This window comes from Camelus ferus, chromosome 2 (genome assembly GCF_009834535.1).
Source record: "Camelus ferus isolate YT-003-E chromosome 2, BCGSAC_Cfer_1.0, whole genome shotgun sequence".
Lineage (NCBI taxonomy): Eukaryota > Metazoa > Chordata > Mammalia > Artiodactyla > Camelidae > Camelus > Camelus ferus.
Window position 1 is genome coordinate 41,579,052 of NC_045697.1, and position 16,676 is coordinate 41,595,727.

General features: G+C 33.7%; 1 protein-coding gene across 20 annotated transcripts in view; it reads left to right on the forward strand.

Moving 5' to 3' along the window:
- Positions 1-16,676, forward strand: part of MAPK10 (mitogen-activated protein kinase 10) — a 441,743-nt gene that overhangs the window by 294,767 nt on the left and 130,300 nt on the right. For 12 of the 20 annotated variants that reach the window (XM_032498595.1, XM_032498590.1, XM_032498619.1 and 9 more), the window contains 2 exons: positions 10,828-10,906; positions 13,841-13,912. The exons of 1 other annotated variant lie outside the window; for it this stretch is intronic. In XM_032498595.1, coding sequence (XP_032354486.1) covers positions 13,847-13,912 — 66 coding nt within the window. In that variant the 5' untranslated portion in view covers positions 10,828-10,906; positions 13,841-13,846. Of the gene's footprint in view, positions 1-10,827; positions 10,907-13,840; positions 13,940-16,676 lie in introns of all 20 variants that reach the window. 7 more of the 20 variants (XM_006190018.3, XM_014563761.2, XM_032498646.1 and 4 more) reach the window with 3 other exon arrangements.

A 16,676-nucleotide genomic window follows, 5' to 3' on the forward strand; every position in this document is an offset into this window, starting at 1 on the left:
TTCTCTTCTCCTCACTTCATTTCATGATCTGTAATTTGCTTTGATTTACACTAGCAGGTAATTAAAACATTTTGAATGCAAGAATATTGATATTCTACTTGAAGAATATAAAAGATTTTTATGTAAATAATTACCTGAAGAAAAAAAAATCTTCAAACTGTCAATTTAGTTATTATTAAAGAAATGACCTTCCTCTAAAAGGTTAAGTGTTACTCGGTTAAAATTGCTAACCATCTTTTTGATAATCACAAAACACTAATATTATATATTTCTATATTTCCTGAAATAATGGATGTATTATTCTTATAAAAATATTCTTTTAAAGTATCCACTGCAACTAGGCTCAAAGAAAAAATTGAGGGAACATTTGACTTTATGTGAACTTATGGCTTATTCTGCTTGAAGCTTTGGGTTGTGATAGGAGTTTGTGTTGGCAATATCACAATTATCCTCCTTTTCTTTCTTCACTCTGAGGTGTTGACTAATGTGAAGAAACCATTATGTTGCTAAATGAAATGAGTACCTTTTTACATTTGTGATTCCTTAAATTTGTGCTTTACTTTAGCATTTTAAAAGATTTGTCTGGGCAAGATAGGATGTGTGTGCTAATTACCCCTGCAGTAAGGGGCTAGTCAGAGAAATCTGGCCTGCAAACCAGCAGGTGAAGGAGACATGTGCTTGTGAAGGACAGCAGTAGGAAGAGGAAGTGGAGGGGACGGAGAGGTTATGGATGAAAAGAAAGGATGCTAAACCTTGTGTCTGGGTGCTTTGTGTGGTGATAAATATGTTCCTGTAAGAAGAGTTGGCTTGGAGCCCTGGAAGAAGCTCCTTCCATTTCCATCCTCCTTCGTGCTTATCTCTACTTCAGAGTTTATGGTTAATTATTTTTACAAATCATTTCCCTTCTGCCCTCTTCACTCCAATTCAGTTGCTAAGTGACTGGAAGATAAAGTGACCTCTGAATTTATTCTTCTCATTATATTGTTAGATTTTTCCACATCACTTAAGGGATGGATTAGTTCATTGTAAGTTCAACACGTTTCAAGGATTCAAGTTGACATTTCACCTAATTAATAGCCCCTGTTGGCCTAGTTGTTCTGGGGATGCATAATTAGAGCAATAATGCTACTTGTTCAGTAGAATTAAGATTTCCTTTTGCCTTTTAAATTAATTACCCGAAAGTTTATTTGCTTTTTCTGGCTTAAGGCATATTATTATGCCCATCTGTGTTAAAATAAACATTTTTAAAATCCAGCCTTAGAAAAGTTAAAAAGTACTCTAAACATTTTGAACTCTGAGGATTTAAAAATAAACCTATATATAGATATGGAATTTTAACTTTAATGGGACTTCCTTAAAGGCAATAATTGTAACATTTTATCTTTGAATGCTCCACTTTTTTACAAGGAGTCCCCACTATAGCACCTGACATAAAGGAGATACTGAATATGTACATATATTTTTCATTGACTTCATGTGATAGGAATTTGAATTTTCTTTTTAAAATGAAGCTAATATTAAAAATGGTTATCCGTATTATAAATAATTCTGACTAAACATCAAAACAAAAATACAAACACTGTCTATTTTTGCTCTTTGGGATTTGTAGTCTGTGTGTATTTACCCTTTGTGATGTGAAATGTTATTCACTTATCAAATTGTGTATATAAAAACACATAGCACCTACTGTATCAAAGCACTCTACTCTATGCTTTATAAACATTACCTTATTAATGTGGAATCACTAAGGAAAAAAACACCATCTTTTCCCTCAGGTAACTATTTTAGAAAAAAGACCATGTGTAATTCACATGCACGCACGTACAAACCTAGAAATGAGAGTGGGTGTGTGGAGCCTGCAGACATTAGATGCTGAGGGTTCTGTGTGTAGACTGATGGCTCTGGTAGTACATCTGGTTTCCTGAGTAACTGAGGAGCTGTGTTTCATACCTCTTGATATTTAGATGGAGAAATGTCTTGAGAAATGCTGAGGAAAAAGTTGATGAGGCAAAGAACGGTGGTTTAAAAACCTCACCTGAGCAAAATCCCTTTTGTGATAGATAATGAGATATGAACTGATGGTGCCTGCTACACCCATTAGAACTAACTTAAGAAAAATTTTATTAGTTTTACAAATTACAAGGATGATGAAAAAATCCTGTTTCTCTATGTTAATATAATTATATACAGGATATTTTGGTGCAGGTCCCATGTACATTAATTTTAGGAGCAATTAGAAGAGAAAAAAAAATCAATTCCTGAGAGGCCATTGCTAATATATTTTAAATGTTTGCTGGCCAACATTTTGAGAAATCTAATCTGTGTTTACTGCATAGCATTTGGGACATTTGGGTTAAAGTCCTTATTGCCTTGCTGATGTATGAATCTGGAGAATTTCCTAGCCATTTACCATTAGGCTTCAAGTTTCTCATCTGTGAAAAGAAGTTGCTTAGATGTTTGCTATGTTTCCTTTCAGTTCAAAAGCTTTGCATCTGTTATTTTACCATAGGCTGTGGTAACATTTTTCCTTATTAAAAAGATGTAGTCTTCATTGTAAAACTGGAAAATACATGAAACACAAAATGATAATATGTGCATATTTCTATCTCTGTAAAACTATATTCATATCTGTTTAGTTTTTAAAAGATTGGGGGCATATTGTCATATATTTTGTTATGTTTTTCTACTTTACAATATATTGTGAACATTTATCCATATTACTTAATAATGGTTAAATGGAATTATGTTATATGCTTTTACAATAATTATTAATCAATTTTTATTGAACATTTAGTTTTCCAATGATATTGCTATAAATAATGCTGTGGTGAACATTCTTATAGATTAATCTTTGTACAGATACTTGACTGTATCTATAGCATAAATTCTTAGATATGGAATTAATTAAATCTTAAATGCATTTTAAAGCAGTTGAATACCTTGCTGTCAAGCTATTCCCAAAACTGAACCAATATTTACTGGTAACATCTATTGATTCATTCACTAAATATTTGTTTAGTGTTATTTTATATTGGGTAACATGAATGAAGTACTGAGAGAAATGGATATCTGGGAAGAAGAGGGCAGGGTTGGTCTGTTTCTCTGCATTGAATATTTATCATAAAAAGACTTCCATAATTTGGTAAATAAAATACTGCCTTTAAAAATTTTTTTGCTATTAAGATCGAAATGCTTTTTTAAAAACTTAACTTTGATATCCATTTCGTATTAAGACTATTTTGTTGTACTGACTGCCTTGCTTGGTGTCTGTCTCTCTTTGGTGAAGGAAGGTAAACTCTAATATTTATTAGTTCTCTAACAACTGGTTACAAATCACAGTTTTTGTCATCAACAGTAGAATTTTTCTTATCAAAATTAGAGAACTTTACTTTCCATTATATGTTAGTGATAAACTGATCTTTTTTTTGTTTGTATGTTTTTTGTTCTTATGTTGGTTCTATATTGTTTTAAATCGACTTATTTCTAAAATACCATTTTCTTTTTCCTACTTTAATACTTTTTTTTATGCCCATCAGTCTTCCTTCAGTCCAGTTGTTCTTTAAAGGGGATTCTGATTCTTATCTCTAGTTGCTTTTAAGATTTTATCACTGTGTTGGCTGTTCTATAGTTACTCATAATTTTCCTGGGCATGGATTTATTTTTATCTATCCTGCTAAGGACTTAATTATGTTTTTCAGATTTTTAGGAGAATTAACTGTCATTATTACTTCAAATATGCCCCTTGCCCTTTCTATTTATTTACTTTGTTCCTTCTGGAACTTCCATTATATTTGTTTTGCATCTTGTTACTGTATCGTCTGTGTCTCTCAATCTTTCATATTTTCCATCTCTGTGTTATTCTTGTGAGTTTCCTTTCAGTTTATTAGCGCAACTGTTTCTGTTTAACCTATTAGGCTTGTAATTCAAAAGCTACTTTTCCCACAATTTCTACTTAAATGAACTTCCACAAGTTTATTTTCAAATCTGTCCATCTTTCCTCTTACCATAGTGATATCTTATTTCTTAAGGCATTTATTCCTTATTCCCTCTCTTTAATTATCTTACTGACTCCCACATATGGTCTTTCCAATTGTTTTTCATCATGTCGAAAGTTCTTGTGGTGATATTACTTCTTTTTTAGTACCTGATGATTCTCACTTGTGGTGTTTGCTTCCTTTGTGATATTTCTGGAAATTTGTGATTCATCTTTTGGTTTCTTATTTCATTTCTGGTACCTGGTAACTTCCTGTTTGATCACCAGTACTCTGAGAAAAAGTTCTCTGGTTTGTATCATTTTCCCACTACAGCCAATTCTAAACTACTGAAGTGGTGTCCTCAAGGAGGGAGGTGGGAAGAGATGTGTACAATCGGGTTTTGTCAGCTGATTGTAGGAGCCTATTTTAGAACACCAACAATTTTCCTTTTTTAATGTAAATTCAGCTGTCCATCAATTTTTGTTATAGTTTGCTCAGTTCATATAGAGTTTTGTGAGTAAGAATTTTTGTTAGCTAACTGTACCAGGTTTCCAGGACCAGAAGCAATGCCACATGTTCAAAATTAAGAAAAAAGCATAAAAATGTCTGTGTTATAATTCTTGAATTAGTGACTTTCCCCATTTCTACTTCTCTTACATGTCCTCTCTCTCAATACTCCACCTTACTTCTTAGGCATGTGCCTTATCCCCATCTCTTACTTTCTGGTCTCTATTGATTGCTTTACTCCTGGCTAAATAAGTTTATTAAAGGATTTCTGTGGAAGTAATCATCATGGTACATAAGCAATATTTTAAGAGCTGCTTGACTTTTAGAGGTAGATAAGCACAGATTCCTTGGAAGGAGATAGCACATCTCCTGAAGCTAACGATGCACTTCTACATGTTCCTGGGTAGAGTGCTCTAAATCAGAGGTTGGCAACCATTTTTGTAAAATGGTCAGATAGTAAATATCTTGGGCTTTGAGGCCATATAGTCCCTTTCACAGTTACCCAACTCTGCCATTATAGCGTGAAAGCAGCCATAGATGATGTGTAAACTAATAGATGGCTGTGTTCCAATAAAACTGTATTTACAAAATAGGTAGTGCATTGAATTTGGTTCATGGGCTACAGCTTGCTGAATCCTGCTCTAAACAGTCCATAGACCTGAAGATTTAGTCATATTTTTAATTGAGCATATGCACAGTTGTTAATAGAAAATTTTAATTCCATTTTCTAAATCAGTACTTTTTAAGATAATTACTACTTTTAAGGTATATTTACTTTTTGTTTGTTTTTTTGCACATAGTTGGGAGAATCCTTTTGGGCATGGCAGAGACAGAGTGTTTTTGTAATTAACAATAACTTTGCATTCTAATGTTGTACATAAGCTTGCAGGCTATTAAAGAGTCATTTATAATAAATATGAAATGTAATAAATATAAAAATTATTTATAAATAATGAGTTTGTTGTATACCAATTCAACTTGGAAACTGCTGAACCTTAAACTATTTTTGGGATCAATAGTTCATTTGGTTTTCCCTTGAATATATTGCTTTTCAGCGACAAACCGTGGGAGTGTGGAGCTGCCCGGAGCAATTTGATTTTTTGCATCTGTGAAGTTTTTCAAACCTCCTGTGGTTTAGTTGGCACATCTCACATAAAAAGGAATTTAAGTATTGATCTAAGCTATTAAAACACATCATAGTTACATTCTTTTATAGCAACTGCTGTGCACCAATTCAACTAATAAGTTCTCAAGTGTCTCTCATTCATACCACTTGGCCTACTGCTCTGCTCAAAGTGACCATTAACTCCTGTAAGCATGTAATGAGGAGAAACTCAGAGAGTACATAGCAAGAAGTGAACATATGGGGGTTTTCCCAAAAGAGCAACCAGTAATTGAAAGCACTAAACTCTCCAAATTATCATCCCCTCCCTTTTCAAGGTACTCCTGGGTCTTATATTGTACCAGGATGTTATCACTAATTCCACTTTAGTCTAATATCAAGATAATGCCCTGGCCATTTATGTTTCTATGCAATGATGTCAGATACTCCCTGCCATGCTGTCTGGATATATAATTACCAAACTCGTTTTCTGTGATTCACTGGGATTATCATACTGAAAATTCTTTTTCTTTTAATGTCCCTTTGTGGAACAAGAAAGTTCTGTAGTGACTTAGTCATAGTGTTACATTTGAAATCTTTATAATGCAAACCAGGAAAGGTCAGGATGCTTGCTTTTCATAGCCAGATTATTCACTCATTAAAAATTAAAATATATTGTTCATTTCAGGTGGTGAGCTGGATGTTATTAGTTCCCACATGCCCAGTTCAGCAGTACAGAACTAAAATAGCTCTGCTGGGTAGCATTTCTGAGGTCATCTTTACTGGACTCTTATATTTTCACTACTGCAAACTCCTTATTCCTAATTTGGTAGCATCAAATCTATTGAAAATTCAAAGATCTCAATATGAGGAGATAATGAAAATACTTAGATTTGTGGGAGAGAAGGAAAGGAGCCTTTCCCCTTTGATTCTCTTTTTGTTCAATATACATTTACTCGACATTAGCTATACACTAATAATAGTGCTGGCCCCCGGGGTTGTGAACATGAATAAAACATAATCACTTTCCCCAAGAAGGTCATAATGTAGTATAGAAAAGACATATGAACAAATAGTTACAATATTGTAAGATACTCATAATAAAAGTATGAACAAAGTGCTATGAGGAGACTCAGTGCTGCGTGAAGGTGGCTGGGAGAACATTTTCCCATTTAATGCACGCTACAAGATAATGAAACAAGGAACAACATATTTTAAATGCTGGAAATGAGCATTTGGAAAATGAAAATAAAGTAAAAGTGCCACTTATAAACATCAAAACATTAGTGCTTAAGAATAACCTTAAAGGTATGAAAGGACTATACACATAAAATATGTGAGTAAACATAAAATAGTTTTCTTGGTAATTTCTTAATGCCTTTATAAAATAGAATGGCTTCATTCAAAGCAAAAAATAGCAATTGTTATGAGATTTATAAAATGTGTATAATAAACAATAGCTCAAAGAACTAGAGGTAAAATTAAAATATACCATTATAAGTTTCTTAAATTATGTGTGTGAAGTGGAATAACACTAATTGAACCTAGATTACTAATAAAAATTCAGATTGCAAACTCCATAACAACCATTAAAAAAAGAAAAAGAGGTATAACAAATAACCTATTAGATAAAATGGAAAACAAAAAATATAGTTCTTCCCCAAAAGGCTGGGAAGGAAGAAAAATGGAATAAAGAATATGAGGGTAAAATACAAAACAAATTGTATGATGGTAGACTTAAACTCAATAACATCCATAATTACTTTAAATGTAAATGGTAAGGGCATCTGTTAAAAGGCAGAGATGATGAGCAACTCATCACTTCTATTCACAATTGTACTGGAAGCAGGACAATTAGTCAAGAAAACACAGATTGGAAAAGAAAAAGCAAAAACTGCCTTCACTTGCAGACATTTCAGTGTATAAAGAAAATCCTAAACCATCCACAAAATGTTTACTAGATACGATAAGTGAATTTAACAAGGTTGCAGGTATAAAGTCATTTCCAAAAATCAACTTTATTTTTAGGAACATTTGATAAATGGAATACTAGGAGCATTTGGGAAAAGGAAGTTAAAATATGCCATTTATAATAACATCAAAAATATAAATTTTAAAGAATAAACTTAAAAAATATTTAAGGTCTGTTTATATACTGTAAACTTCAAAATATTCCTGAGATAAATTAGAGAGAACCAAAATAAATGGACAAATATATTATGATTTTAGATAAAACACCCAATATTAAGATACTCATTCTTCCCAGTGTGACCTGTAGCTCTAATGCAACCTCAATCTAAATTCCAGAAGGTTTTTTTTTTTCTTTGTGAAACATTAGGCTGATTTTAAATTCATGTGGCAATGCAAAGACTAGAATAGTTACCCAAATAAAAAAGAAGAAAAATTTGGAGGACTTACCTAGTTTCTAGATGATTATCAAACTGCAGTAATCAGGACAGGATGGTATTGGGGTAAAGATAGATGGCAGATAATTGGAATAGAATAGAGTCCTGAAATAGACCCACACTTGTACAATTATAAAGTCAAATGATATTTTTTAACCAGGTCAGTAAGGCAACTCAATATGGAAAAGAAAGTCTTTTCACCAAGAATGCTTGAACAATTGACTATCATTAGGGCCCAAAAATGGACCTTAACGTATACATACACTATGGACTAAAATTAATTGGAGTGGTATCACAGACCTAAAAGTAAAATTAACAATGTAAAGCTCATGAAGAAAATGTGGAAGAAAGCCTCATGAACTTGAGGTGGGCAAAGATCCCTTGACAAAAACCAAGAAAGCACCAATAAAAGGAAAATCAATCATAAAATGAATTTCATAAAAATTAGGTATTACTCATTAAAAGCATTAATAAGCTGAATATGCAAGCACAGATTGAAAGAAAATATTCATAATATATGTATCTGACATAATATTATGAAAATATTTATCTCAAATAGAGAATTTCTACAATTTATATAAAAAGACAGACAACTCCCTTCCCCCATCCACCGTCCACCACCACATGGGCAAAATACTTGAAAAGGCACCTCCCCAAGGAAGATAAATGAATGGCCAATAAACACATGAAGAAAGTTCTCAACACTATTAGTCATCAAGGAAATAAAAAAAAAATGAAATATTACTAAACATTTATTAGAATGGTTAAAATTTAGAAAACTGGTAACATAAGGGATGTGAGGCAACTGAATTTTTTTTAACATTTTTTATTGATTTATAATCATTTTACAAGGTTGTGTCAAATTCCAGTGTAGAGCACAATTTTTCAATTATACATGTACATATATACATTGTCACATTTTTTTTCTGAACTGAATTTTTTTTAAACCCAGCAACATTTTTTTTTTAATGAAGCATAGTTGATTTACAATGTTGTGTTAGTTTCTGGTGTACAGCAAAGTGATACAATTGTACATATATATATTCTTTTTCATTTTTTTTCCATTATGGTTTATTATAGGATGTTGAATATGGTTCCCTGTGCTATACAGTTGGTCCTTTGTTTATCTATTTTATATATAGTAGTTTGTATCTGCTAATCCCAAACTCCTAATTCATCCCTCCCCCACTCCATTTCCTCTTTGGTAACCATAAGTTTGTTATCTATGTCTGTGAATCTGTTTCTGTTTCATAAATAAGTTCATTTGTGTCATATTTTATATTCCACATGTAAGTAATATATGGTGTTTGTCTTTCTCCTTCTGACTTACTTCACTTAATATGATCATCTCGAGGTCCATTCATGAACGACTAAATTTTTATGCATTGCTACAAGGGGGTAGACAATGTGTCTGACAGTTTTTTGTAAGTTAAAACATATACCTATCCCGCGATCCAACAATTCTTTCTCCAAAGAAATGAAAATATATTTGTTCAAAAATACATGTATATAAATGTTCATGCAGCATTACTGATATCCAAAAAATAGAAACACCTCAAATATCTGAAAACAGAATGGATAAACATACATTTTACTCAGCAACAGAAGAACTATTGATACTTAACACTAATGCATTCTGAAAGCATTTTGCTGAGCAAAAGCCCAGCGGAAGAGTACATACTGTATGATTTCATTTGTATGAGTTCTAGGACAAGAAAAACCAATCTATACAGAGAAAGAAGTTAGAACTTGTTTCATGGGGGATGGGGACTACTGTCGAGAAAACGGTATGGGGTGTGCTTTTCAGGCCGTTCTTTATCTTCACTGGAATGCGAATTACGTGGATAGATGCATTTGTCAAAATCCATCAACCTGTACACTTAAGAACTGTTCATTTTGCTGTGGGTAAATTCTACTTAATCAAACCTAGATTAAAAATATTAAAAATAAGAAGTAGAGGTAACTATCTTCAAAACTTGTATGTAAATCTCATGGAAATACAGTAAAATCCCTTACAGATTGAAATTTGAGAAGTAAATTGTTTCTTTTGTTGTTGTTTTGTTTTACTTTTTACCTATTTTATGACTGTATTTTAGTAATTTTTTTCCCATGGGGGACTTATTTTGTCATATAATAGGAAGTCTAGAAGTAGAAAAGATCCAGAATTTCTTAATTCAGTAGTTTAATGGTATCATCAAGCACATAGCTCAGCATTTCTTCTCAAAATCATTTCCTGTAGTGACTATTATGAGTGTATTGCTTCCAGGCATCCATGTGTCGACAATGACGCCCAGTGAAAGAATGACAGACCATAAGTTCCTTGTGTCACTTGAACATTTTCCTATTATAAACTATCACAGACATATCAAGTAGCATATATTTTATACATTTAGGGTTTAACGAATAATGAAACAATTTTGCATGACCTCACCACTCAGCTCAGAGTAGACATAGTGAATACCACTGAAAACCCCTGTATGCCTCTTCCCAGTGGTGGTCTTCCCTTCCCCAGGAGAGCTGGCCAGGCTCTTGAATTTTGCATTTTTTGTTCTTTTGCTTTTCTTTACAGTTTTATAATAGTCAAAAAGAATTCCTAAATAATATATTGTTTAGTTGTGCATATTTTGTACCTTTCTTAAATGAAGTTAACCATTACTTCATTTCATTTGTTTAACACGTTTATGATACTTCGTCATGTTAATGCTTGTTTCTTTATTCCACCACTTCATTGCTATATTCCACTAAATGAATGTACATTATTTATTTATTGGCCTCTCTATGAATATTTGTTTTTTCCAGTATTAATTTGTTATTATTTATTTCTTTTGCTATTACAAAGGTATTCAAGTGGATGCCTTTTCTGTGTATCCTGGTAGCAAAATTCAAGACTTTCTCTGGAGATACGTGTTAGTAGTGTGGTAGGTTATGCACAAATGTTCTATATAATGCTATTTTCTCCTAAATTTGGTTGTTCCAATTGCCAAAACTATCAGCAGTATATCAATATCCACATCTGATCAACCTGTTTTCAAAAACTGAATATTATCATACTTTTCAGTTTTTATCAATTTGATAGAAAATAGTATCTCAATGTGGTTTTAAATTATACATATATTTATGGGCACCTTTATATATCTTTTTCCAAGAAACTTATCTCTCTCTCTCTTTTTTTTTTTTTTTTGCTAATTCTTCTATTGGGTTCTTTGTCTTTTTCTTCTTATATTTTAGAAGCTCTTTATAGATTCTGGGTAAATCTCTCTCTAGTTATTTCAAATATCTTTTCTCAGTCTGTGGCCCCTTTTTTAACTCTATCACATTTTTTTAAGAACAGAAATTATTCATTTTAAATAGTCTGTTTTGGGGGGAGGGTATAACTCAAGTGGTAGAGCACATACTTAACGTGCGTGAGGTTCTGGGTTCAATCCCCAGTACCTTCCCTAAGAATAACTAAGTAAATAAATAAACCTAATTACCTCCCCCAACCAAAAAAAAAAAAAAAAAGCAAAAGAATAAAAATAGTCTATTTTATCAATAATTTCTTTTATAACAGCATGTTTACACATTACTTATGATGTATTTCTCAGACATTCAACTACCTTTCCTTTTATATTATTGAAAGTTTGGTCTTTCCTGAAAAGTTTAATCCTTCTGGAACTGTGTTTTGTATACCACATGAAGATGAGGTAGGGGTTGTCAAGTACCGTGAAGAGTCTGAGATGTTACCCTACTTGCAAGCTACCTTTTATAGATGCTTGCAGAAGACACACAATCCCTGGGTCAGATCAAAGTTCTTTATTACATTAATAGCAGTAGCTAGGGTGTCAGAATTCATGCCAGTTTCTCAGGCCCTGATTCCTGCAGGGTGACTCAAAGAAGGTCAGGTGACCCTGCAAATACTGTGAGTTGTGTTACATAGAAAAAGAACTCCAAGCTTGGAGAACCCAAATCTTTTATAGTGGGTGGCTAGCATTCCTGACCTTTTCTCCATAGTGACACCTCATCTATATTATACTGGGAGTAATCAAACCTGCTTTTTGCTCCAGAGGGAAATATATCTTTCTTTTCCAAGGCTGTTTGCTCTATAACCATCCTTGAGAAGACAGTCTAGAATAAAGGCGGCCAGTGCTTCTGCTTATGACACACAGAATTATGAGAGGCCCATAGAGAACTGTCTCTTAACAGGGATGTGCTTCCTCCCTCCCCTTGCCCCGATATTTATGACCAGTTATCTCAGATGGTTTAATGTATGGATTCTTCTTTCCCCAGGTGTCTTTAATATAGTCAGGTTTGAATATTAACATAACATAATCAGGTTTCCATGTATGTATGTGTCTGTTTCTGGGCTCTCTGTTCTATTAATCAGTAGTCTGTCTCTGCATTGATCCCATATACCTTTACTTACTATGGCTTTACAATAAATCTTGACCTCTGGTGGAGCAATTTTTCCCCCAACCCCCACAGATACCCATTTTATTCTTCTTCAGAAGTGTCTTATATACTCTTGTCTTTTCATTCTTCCTCATAGTTAAAAAATCTACACAAGTTTCAATGTAAAATATTTTTTCATGCAATGCAGACCTTCTTTCTGGGATTGTTTGGCTTGCTCCAGAATTTTGTTTAAAACGTCCTGAAGTAGACTTTATTCAGGTGTCTCCAGTGTGACTTTCCACCCTAGATAGCTTCCAAGCTTTGGTTCCTGTATTCTGCATGCTGCCCTTTTAAAGCCAAAGTTCTGGTGTTCAGACATCAGCAGATGGTCTGGGGACAAGTGACAGGTTCAGCTCATTTACTTCTCTGCATGGATCCTTTCACATTGTCTTCAGCTTCTCTGAATTTTTCTTGCCTCTTATTTTGGCAGCTCAGCTGTGCATGTCTATTTCACCTAAACATTGTAGGAGTTTTGTGCAGAGTGTTTTTCAGGTTAGGTGATCATTCCTACTGCCAAAAACAGAAGTCTCCTGTCAGTAGTGGTTTTAAAATTGTTTAATCCCACAAAATTATATCTTGCACACAATAAACATTCAACAAAGTGTGTTTAATTGAACTTAATAACATTTCAATTGGGTTTTTCTGATGCTGCCTCATCATTCCCAAATAACCCAGGACCTAACTTGGCATTTCCGCTGTTAGATGATTTTTATTCTGTCATTTAAACTTAAAAAATATTTCAAATACACAGAAAATAATATAATTGAATCTTTGTACTTACCATGAAGATTAAACACATGTTAATATAGTGTCCTGTTTTCTTTAGTCTGTAGTTATATGACTAGATAACAAGCAGTGTATATTATTTCAGGTACTTTAAAATTTTACATTAATAATATAGTGATCTTCATGAACCTTTTGAAACCTGCTTTTTTCCCCCTTTCAACATCATGTTTGAAAATTTTATCTATACTGATACCCTAAGCTTTAATTCAGTTATTCCAAGTCCTAGCCGTAATTTTATTGTAAATTAAATTTTATTTAATGGTATCTTTATTCTACAATGAACATTCTTTTATATATCCTCTTGAACTTATATTTGAGACTTTAAAAAAATTAGATGCCTAGAACTGAAAACGCTTTGTAATATAATGTACTTAACTTTAACATATTAGGTATATCCAGTTTCTTCTATCTAGTCTTTATGATCGTGATGACATTGATCATTATAGAAGATAAGACATTTTTACCTTATTTTGTTATTTAATCTTTACAATTTGTGAAAAGTACCTAATAACTGGTCTGGACAAGGATTGTGCTGAATATATGTTGTGCACGACACCTTGTGTATAATTCAAATTCATACTATTAGATAATGAATAGTTAGGTGATTTGGAACTTCATACCCCTCTTTTTTTCTATAGGTATTTATGAGCCTCCATTTATTGTACTACTGCAGTGAACCAACCTTGGATGTGAAAATTGCCTTTTGTCAGGTGTGTGTTCCTTACAGGTAAAACAAGGTACAGTATATTCCCTTGTATTTCCATTTTGCCATCCCATCTTGCACATTTCCACACCAGAGTTAGTATTTATGTAATATTAAAAGTAGCTTAGGAAATAAAAGTGGATACCTAGGTGTTTTTTTCTTTCCCAGTTCATTTAAGTTAGAATAGGAATGAAGAGCATTCTTTTTAATAATTCTAAATATAGTATTTCATCACTGTAGGAAGTGATGTCTTATTAGATTTAACATCGTTAGTGTCATTTTCAGATCCTTGCAATGTGGTTTTAATCATCAAAATGGCTCAGTTCTATGTTACTTTTCATTCTAACGACAGATGAGCCCCAAGTAGAGTATCTCCGATACCTAAGTATCATAATATTTTCCCTAGGAGATGCTCAGTTTGCTTTTTGATGCCCAGTTCTAACCAGTAGTTGGTAAAAAGGCTAAACAACAGTAATGACAAAGGTGTCTTTCACCTACAGTGAACACTAGTAAGAAGGTGGTGTGCATGGACCAGATAAGAGTCTTTTGCTCTTATATTCACACAAACTCTGTTCTTAGGAAATAGGGTACCTGGGGCACCTGTACCTACTATACGTATGTTTAGGTAGTTCTCACTTAAGCCTGACATCATGACAGAATTAATAGTGCTCATTTTTACACTCAGAAATTGTTTGTTATTTGGCCAATAAATTATATGGTAACTCTATTTATACCCCAAGCAGAGAGCACTTCGGTTTTTCTCTAATGATTTTCATGGTGTCGTCTCACTGAGCTGGGCTGTAGACAGAGAATGAAATTCATCCATTGAGACAAGGTTTAAAAAATAACTCTACAGCTTCTATTATTTTGATACAATATTTTCTGATTCTAGAAGTAATATGTGCTTACTATAGAAAATGTAGAAAAGTACAAAGGGAGAGAAAACATTGGTCAATCTGTTCTTCTTGAGAGTAGAATTTCTGTGGGAAAGTAAAGCGTGTTGCATGCAATGAGCAGGATTTACTGATTTACTTCATCTCCCCAACCTCTAAATGTAGTGCCGAAAGTCTCAGACTTAAGATAACTGCTCTTCTCTAAAAAGAACTCTGTATCTGAGCAGCCTTGGTTAGAAATTACAAATCTAACACTTACTAGCCATTTGCTTATGACCTTGGGCAAGTTAGTTAACCTCACTGTGTTTCAGTACCTAACTTCTAGGTTTATGAGAATTAAGTGAGTTCGTACTTGCCGAACACCGAGAACAGTGCTGGAATGTTTTTGTTAAATAGCTAACTAAATTTAAAATAAATTTACATTCACTCTTCTGGTACTCCCTCTGAGTTCTAGTGTTTTACATATTATCAATATGTTGAACACTCCTACAGTTCTATCTCCAACACAAACCTCTCCCTGAAGCCAGACTCGTCTACCAACTGCTTGTTCTACATCTCAGCTTAGATGTCTAGTAGGCATATCAAACGATACATGTCCCAAACCAAACCCTTGACCTTCCCTCCAAAATTGCTTTGCTCTAATTCAGTAAATGCTAGATCCATATTTTCCGTTTCTTAGAACAAAATCTTCAGAATCATCTTTTGGGCAACACTTGGCATCCAATCTGTCAGCAAATTCTGTTGGCTCTACATTAACAATGTATCTGGAATCTCTCCACTTCTTGCCATTCTCTCCTCTACCATTCTGATCAAGCTACCGTAACTCTCATCTGGATTAATGCAAGAGCTTCCACACTTGCTCACCCCCAGTGGTTTGCTCTCAAACATCAGCAAGAGTGATACTTGAAAAGTATAAGTGAGGTCATGCCACATCTTGGTTAGAAACAAAACAAAACAGAAAAACCATTCAATCAAGTGAGACGTCTTCCCATCCCACTTATGGTAAACATTCTTCAAATAAATACGCAAGCCTTTAACCATGTAGCTACCTAGACACACCTCCCTGAAATGGTCTTCCTTTATTATCCACTTGGCCCATTCCTTCACCACCTTCAGGACTTGGCTCAAATGTCATTTTAAGAGAGTCTTTTGTAACTATCCTATTTAAAATTGCCCCTTCGTAGCCCACATTGCATACCCAACTTCCCTGCCTTTCCTTTTTCCCCTGCGTAGCGCTTTTTGGTATCTGATACACTATATGTGTGACTAATCTCTTGCTTCTCCCTCTCTGCTAGAATGCATTTTTTCCACTTGGACATGGATTTTTTTCAACAGTGTGCACACATAGGCTCACACAGGTTCACAAGGGTTGATTGTGCACATCTCTTCCCAGCTCTAAGTTAAAGGATGTTGGGTTGGTCGATTGAACTCTGTCATGATAGGAATATATACATTATGTAAATAAACGATTGCTGCAGATAAGTTCTCTTCTGTCCGCCACCCCCAGCCAGTTTTTGAGCAATTACCAGCACATCGTTGGGATTTTGTCTCTTTTGCACACTGCTGTACTGTAGCACTAACAATAGTGTCTGGCATATGGTGGACTCTCAGCAAATATTTGCTTAATGAATGAATGAATGATGTATTTGGTTAATGTAATCAATTGCAACTGTGACTGTGGTCTGGTGGAAAATGAGCAGACCTGAATTTCTGGTTAGAATATCTGGGTTTACCGTTTGCAAGCTGTATGACTGAGCTATTTCCTTACATCCATGATCCTTGCCATTTACCATGGGCACTAACACTTAAACAAACCACAAACAAACAAGTTTATATTTTACGTATTTCATAATTAAATCTGAACTTTAAAAACTAGCA